General features: G+C 49.4%; 1 protein-coding gene across 1 annotated transcript in view; it reads left to right on the top strand.

Moving 5' to 3' along the window:
- Positions 1 to 1,223: 1,223 nt before the first annotated feature.
- The window catches only part of olfm2a (olfactomedin 2a), a 44,338-nt gene continuing 38,348 nt past the window's right edge, over positions 1,224 to 7,213 (top strand). The window contains exon 1 of the mRNA XM_077009964.1: positions 1,224 to 1,759. Coding sequence (XP_076866079.1) covers positions 1,703 to 1,759 — 57 coding nt within the window. The 5' untranslated portion in view covers positions 1,224 to 1,702. The remainder of the gene's footprint in view (positions 1,760 to 7,213) is intronic.

Raw genomic sequence — 7,213 nt, 5'->3', positions numbered from 1 at the left:
AGAGGAAGAGAGAGAGAGAGGAGAGAGAGAGAGAGAGAGAGAGAGAGAGAGAGAGAGAGAGAGAGAGAGAGAGAGAGAGAGAGAGAGAGCAGCCAAACTCTGTCTCTTGGCTCTGTGCCTGAGAGAATGTACAATACTTTGTCCTCAGGTTTTTGGTCCATTGCACTGGTGCAGTAAATCAGCTGAAAAACACCATAAGTGAATGTTGGCGTGTGTCCTCTCGTGTGTCCTGAAGAGGAGATATACTTCATTTTCGTTTTTCCTCTCTAAATTTTGATAATAATAATAATAAATTTGATAAAAAACATTTATAATGAGAAGCATTCTAATTGCCAAACTAGCTTTTTATCCACGATCTAGTCCTTCTTTTATATAATCTTTGTTTTTTTGCACCACCTCTTAGTGACGATCACAGTTTCCCGGCACATAAGTCAATAGTCACAGCTGCAATAAAATGGTTAAACTTGGGAATAATGGCCCGCTGGCCCATTAGCGCCATTAAACGAGGCAGGCTGCGTATGAGGGAAGCAGCCCGCGTGAACAATAATCAGACGCTAACGGCACTTACGTGAACGCACGTGGGATGTGTGTCATCGTGCCGCTGACCCACTGAGTCGCAACACTGTGCTGGGCGGACACGGCAAGTCGTTGTTTTGATACACTGTTCAAAATGCCTGCAGGCCCGACATATTGGAGTGTGTGAATAACGGGAGGCTCCGAGACCCACCGTAAAGCTCTCCCTGTACTTACTCAACATTTCTCTCATCTCTCCCTCGCTGACAGTGTTTTGTTGGCAGAAACAAATCCAAGTTAGCGCTGTGCTGTAGTCAAGGTGTGACTACACACACAGGAGCTAGAGCCCAGGGCAGCAGCAGAACCCAGTGTGTGCAGGGTTGATAGTGCTCCAAGTTTAAAAATACTACACAGTGCGATTTTGGATATCAAGGTTGTAGCCTCATTTTCCAAACAACAAATTAAACCATTACTATGCAGCTCTGAGGTGTGAGCGGTCGTTCATCAAAGGAGCGGTCCGTTCATCAAAGTCTGCGCCAATCACCTCGGTTCCGTCTCTTTTTTATTAATGTCGCCACTCTCTCGAGGCTATGCGCGTATCAGTTCCTCGCTTTCAGAACCCAGTCGCCGGAACCAACAGCGCTGCCGATGCAAAACCCCACCAACCCCTCCCGTCCCCCTCGCGCGCGAGATACCGGGCTGCAGCACACACGCGCATTTCTTTGAATTCGGTCCCAGAGCTTGAATGTGTGCTGCTCCTAGCGACGGAGCCCCCGCAAACGCACTGGTCACCTTCCAACCCCTGCGACTCCAGCCCCAAACCGCCTCTCCCTTTCAGACCCGCTTCAAAGACCGCTATTCATCCCTCGGCGTCCTGACAGCGAGTCCGGTTCGCGTTAACGGGAGAGCGTTGCACCTGCGCTGACCTTTCGCTGGCGGTCACAAGCGTGAGTGAGGTGAAGGAGCGAAACACAGCAGCCCAACTACAACAGCTCGTTGTGCCGAAACAGGGCGATCTGCGTCCGTGAGCGGAATAAAGCCAGCGGGGCTGCTGATGAGGACCGAGCACGGTCCACACGGCACCGGAGGAATTCCTCTCGGATCCTAAGAAACCGGGCGGTTTCCGAAACAGCGGTTAGTGAGACCCAGAGAGAAGAAGACCTCGGCGGAACGCTGTCATTTGGGAAGAATGCATCTGTTTAGTGCAATGTTTCTCCTGCTGATGTTAGCTTCCCTACCGTGCCAGGTAAGAGTGATGCCCACTTCACACGCACCGCAGTTATTACAACATGATAATAATCACACAAAACACGGACCATCGATGTGGTGCAAAACAGACAGCAAAGTGTGCACGACTGTATAGTAGTTTTTGAAGACATTTGAACCCTAAATATTATCTATTCTGTGACGAGGTCAGCGCAATCTTTTACATCATTGTGATTCTTAGACCACATCACTTTCAAAGAGGCGAAAACCGCCAAGATTAACTCGAGAAACGCTGGTGGACTGGCCAAGTTACATCTTAAATCGCGCTAGTGTTGAGGTGAGGTTGGTAGCTAGTCTAGTATAGTCACTAGTATTTGTGAACATACGGGATTATTACTAAAATAAGGTTGTGCGGTTGTGACCGTATTAATGTAGTGTGTTGGGTTGGAGCTGTTAACACGGCACCTGATTACGCACTTTGTTTAGTCGTTGCCACACGAATATATTAAGTGACAGTTTTATAACGACAGCACCTACACCGCAAGGTTGTGTTTGATATTACATTTTCTTCCCAGCGAGTCCCTGACAGCTGTTTACTCCTAACTGCGCTCGACCTAAAAGGCAATTAAACAAACTTAAAAGCTCCGTGTGTTTCCCCAATGTGCGTGATCTTATCATCCTGTCTGGCTGTAGCAGTTAACGGCGCAATGGACTTAACTTTGGCAGTCAAATAACTTCGTTTTTCAAAGAGTACTTGTCAATGTTTGAACGGATTTTAAGGCGGTGAACCTTTCCATCCCCGTCTTGGTCCTGTTCCGTGTGATTCGCCGTATGAGATACTTACTGTGAGATAAAAACTGCAGCAAAAACACAGGATGTTCTAGAAGATAAGGTCCTTGAGGTAAGATGTGCTGACACATGTAGAGTCAGCAAGTGGGGACCCTGAAAGACAACGTGCAACATATGCACGATATGAGGAACTTAGATTGGCAAAGCAAACTGTAGAATGTGCCAAATGAGTCCACATTTGGTATTAGACGAATATTATACACACGCGGCTCATGTTCGGGGTGGAGTGACAGAGATGTAACTGTTCAGACTGTTAGTTTCTCAGATCTCATTCCCTAGATCTCCGAAGATCTTCGCTTTCAAACACGCTTGGCTGAATTGCTCGAACGTCTCCTACTGATTTCCACTACACACATCGACGAGCTCGCGGAGTGAGAAGCACTTCAACAATACTTAGGCATGAATGTCTCTCTAGAAGAACAGGTCTACCTGCACCGGTGCGATGACGGGCTCCATGCTGAGAAGAAGTATTTCTAATAAAGAGTTTTCCTCGCTAGCTTGTTTATTTTGTGAAGAGAGAGGAACGGCATTGCAGATATTGTGATCCAGATGCTTGGAAATAGCGCTGAAAGAATACCTGCCGATATAGAGACATGCTCGAAGGCTTTTGAGATTAGCTTTGGGGCATTCGACACGGAATCATTTTAGTGTGCTACATAAAGAAAGAAGCTAGCAAGACGCCCCAGTCTGAGCGTCAAAGACAATACACAATGTGCTAATATGGGTGTGAGAGACGGAGCGCTCCAGGACTGGCCAGGCCATTGAACCGTTGTGGTCCTTTCAGCCACAGGCGGCGTGGCTCAGAATATGAGAATACATATCTGGTGTTGTGTTGCTTCTGGAAAAAAACTGCCTAAATTTGCCGTAGGGGGCCGCTTGTTGTAAGTGTTTGCATTAAACATTTAAGGGAAGTGTGTCTGGGGGGGGGGGGGGGGGGGGTATAAAGAATTGATCAAGCTGGGGCATTCCACAGCTTAAGCAGAGGAAGGCCCCACCATACACCCCCAACACACACACACGCACGCACGCACTCACACACACACACACACACACACCAAACCTCACATGCAAGCCCCAGCTGCTACTCGAGCCGGCCTTCACACACACACAGACACACAAACACATTCTGTCTCGCTCTTTTGAACCGACACACACAGACAAGCTGCCATGAAATATTCAGCATGCTTTAATGAGACAGATGCACTTGCTAGTTCCAGTCATGTGTTTATTAAGTACCCACAGTGCCCGGAGGTCCTGACAGCCACTGATACACAGGGGCACTTGCTTGACCTTGGAACACACCTGTGTGAAAGAGGTTCCATCACATCACAGAACATTCTCTCTGAAATAGGTGTGTGAGTGTGTGTGTGTGTGTGTGTGTGTGTGTGTGTGTGTGTGTGTGTGGGTGGTTGTGTGTGTGTGTGTGTGTGTGTGTGTGTTGTGTGTGTGTGTGTGTGTGTGTGTCTGTGTGTGTGTGTGTGTGGTTGTGTGTGTGTGTTTGTGTGGTGGTTGTGTGTGTGTGTTTGTGTGTGTGTGTGTGTTTGTGTGTGGTTGTGTGTGTGTGTTTGTGTGTGTGTGTGTGTGTGTGTGTGTGTGTGTGTGTGTGTGTGTCTGTGTAAAATAGAATATAAGCTACTCCAGATGTGCCCTAAGCTTTGATTACTGAAGTCTATTAAAAGAGCATAAAGGAAGACATTTATTGAAACAGTGGGAAGAAATTGCTGGTAATTACGCTGCACGAGAATGAGGAGATTAAGGTGGAAGACGAGCGTGCAACAATAACAGCTTTAAAAATGTGCAGCTTGTTTTTGATCTGAGCTTTCAGGTTTGGCTCTGGTGTCTCAGCAAACAGGTGATGAACTCAGCAGTGTCTCCGCGCTGGTTGTGCTGGGAACTGGATGTGACTGATTTGCACATTTTTAAAACGGCTTTTACAGGAAGAGTCTCAAACTGCAGCAGCACATGGCTGATCTGGGGTCGCCCTGCGTTCATCTGCAGGCGCTCATTGTTCCACCTGCTGTTATAAGCCTAAACGTAACTGATTGCTGTTGTAAGTGCTGCTATAGTAGATTAGGTAGATTAGGGGTTGCGGCCGTGTGTCAGCGCCTAATGGGAGAGGTGCATCATGGGAGGTCTTAGCAGGCATTTCAATGCGATTCCATTTTTGTTTTCATCACATTTGTAGTCGGTGATTAGAACTGGCACGCAGTCAAGAATCCACGCGGACACGCACATAGTAAAAACACTCACCCAGACGTCAGACCGAGATTCGTATGCATTCACCGTCTCCGTCACGTGCGATCAGACGTTGTGTTGGTGACAAACACATGAGCTCACACAACACAGCGAGTGTGATCTCCTCGTCCTCCTTCATCCTCGCACGGCTTTCAGGAAACGACTTCCTGTTTCCATAGTTAGGAGCTGCCAATTATAAATATAAAGGTGTAGAAGACAAAGACATGATTGGCTAAGGGAGGGTGGGGGGGGGGAGGGGGGGGGGGCAATCGTTCCATCCGCGCCGTCCTGGGCGGAGCTGTCAGCGGTGGAAGCGGAACGTCTCTTCCTCTCTTCCTCTCTTCCCCTCTTCCCCCCGTCTGAGAGGACACCCACGCGTCCCTCAGCTCCGCGCTCCGAGGGGGTTTGGGGGGGGGGGGGGGGGGGGGGGGGGCTGTGCCTCTCCTGGGCGTAACGGGGGGGGTGGCTGTGCCTCTCCTGGGCGTAACGGGGGGGTGCTGGTCTCGACCGCGTCCAGGCGGAGCGGAGAGGGCGGCCCGGCCGTGTGTCTTCAGCATTACCCTTCAGCAGGACCCACTGGTGTGTCCATATTCTCATTTCTCACTACAGTAACAAGATACTAAATCATTCACAATATTTATTATTTAATATGTCTTAGGATTAATCACTAATTGTAACCCCTGGAGTTTTAAAGGCTGAGGAGTTTAATGACTGGTTAACTCAGTTCAAGAACTGGTAGAGAGGAATTAAACCTTAAACAGTCCACTTTTGCACAGACCATGCTGTTCACTTGAGCACCCTTACGGTATTTTATGGTATTACTGTATATAGCATAAAAAATGGATGCAAAGAAAATGGATGCAATAGATATAATACCAGCACAGGAAAAGATGAAAGATGAAAACAACAAAAGCCATACTATTTTAGATAAATTTTGGAGCCAATTTGAGATTGAGCTCCAAAATTTCAATTTGAGATCATTTCTGCATTAAGTGTAAACATGTGTTATGTTTACTCTCACTTAAAGGGGTGGTTTACAGTTAACAGGACACAACCTGACAGGACAGACGTAGTATGACGGGGGCAGATCGGGGAGGCGTGGGGTGGCACAGGCCGAGTGGAGGCGGAACATTACCCATCTGCCCCAGTACAGTACGGAAGCAGGGGGCAGTTGCTGCTCCAGTCCCGGTCCAGCGGGCTCTGTGAAAGCTCAGTCTGGCTCCTGAGTTGGGACCGGAACTCCTTCCCTGACGCACGTGCCAGACGGCCATTACCCGGTCATTAGAGCGGGAATGGGGAGGACACGCAGGTCTGTGAAAGCCCTTCCTGTACAAAGCCCACTTGGCAGTGAAAGCGGTTTACAGCTGGGCTCAGTCGGAGAGCGGGCAGACCAACATCGCTGCGGTGGGCAGGGTCCCTTTGGCTGGTGCTGAATGTGGGGCTATGATGTGGGCGGGGCCACGGCGTGGGCGGAGCCGTGACGTGGGTTGGACAGTGACGTCGGTAGGGCAGTGGTGTGAGCGTGGCAGTGACGTGGGCGGGGAAGCGATGTGGGCGGGGTTGTGACGTGGGAGGGGCTGTGACATGGTGCCATCTCAGGGGGCGAAGGGCACAGGCCCGGTGGCCGGGTTGCCGAGTTCAGGGCCCCGGGTCTCCTGTGGTGAATTAGAGAAATGAAAAGGCCCAGTTGTGGAGGCATAAATCTGGCTGGCATGGCCGAGAGCACGCACCCCAGTCTGCCTGGACCACTGCTGTGCCAAACCCTCACCAGAGGACACTGTCCCTCCCTTTAGCTGAGTGGGGGACAGACACCAGCACACGAAGCCATCACACACACACACACACACAAACACACACACTGAGAAACGTTTACAGAGACACAGGCATATGTGCTGACATAGACACCTTGGGAAACGTTCACGTTTGCATATAGCAAATGTTCATACACCACACACACACACACACGTAACGGCACAAATTCACATGTTCATACATACACACACAAAACCACGCGCACCGTCGAAGACAGCGTACACACGGCTGTTTCTGCCAACGGTCGCAGACGAGACCATAAAGCGATTTTCTGGGGTCCAGAGGTGCACACACACGCCAGCGCGGGCGGAGAGCGTAATGAAGGCGCTATTGACATCATAATAATGTCACTGGCAGCATATGAGGCAGAATAACGAGCAATGAGAGATAAATTAGCTGCAGATGTGGAAACTCCTTCAGGTTCTCATATTACCATGCAGCCGTAATGCATTACTCTGGGGGGGTTGCAAACGACACGGTGTGAGGGGAGAGAGGTGACTGATTACACGGTGTTGGGTACATGTGTGTGTGTGGCTATTAACACACACACGTCATGGGTATGGCTTTTTAGTGTGTGTGATAAATGCATACACGTGTG

The sequence above is a fragment of the Brachyhypopomus gauderio genome, chromosome 6, assembly GCF_052324685.1.
Source record: "Brachyhypopomus gauderio isolate BG-103 chromosome 6, BGAUD_0.2, whole genome shotgun sequence".
Lineage (NCBI taxonomy): Eukaryota > Metazoa > Chordata > Actinopteri > Gymnotiformes > Hypopomidae > Brachyhypopomus > Brachyhypopomus gauderio.
The sequence above is the reverse complement of the archived record's forward strand: the minus strand, read 5'-3'. Positions and strand labels throughout refer to the sequence as shown.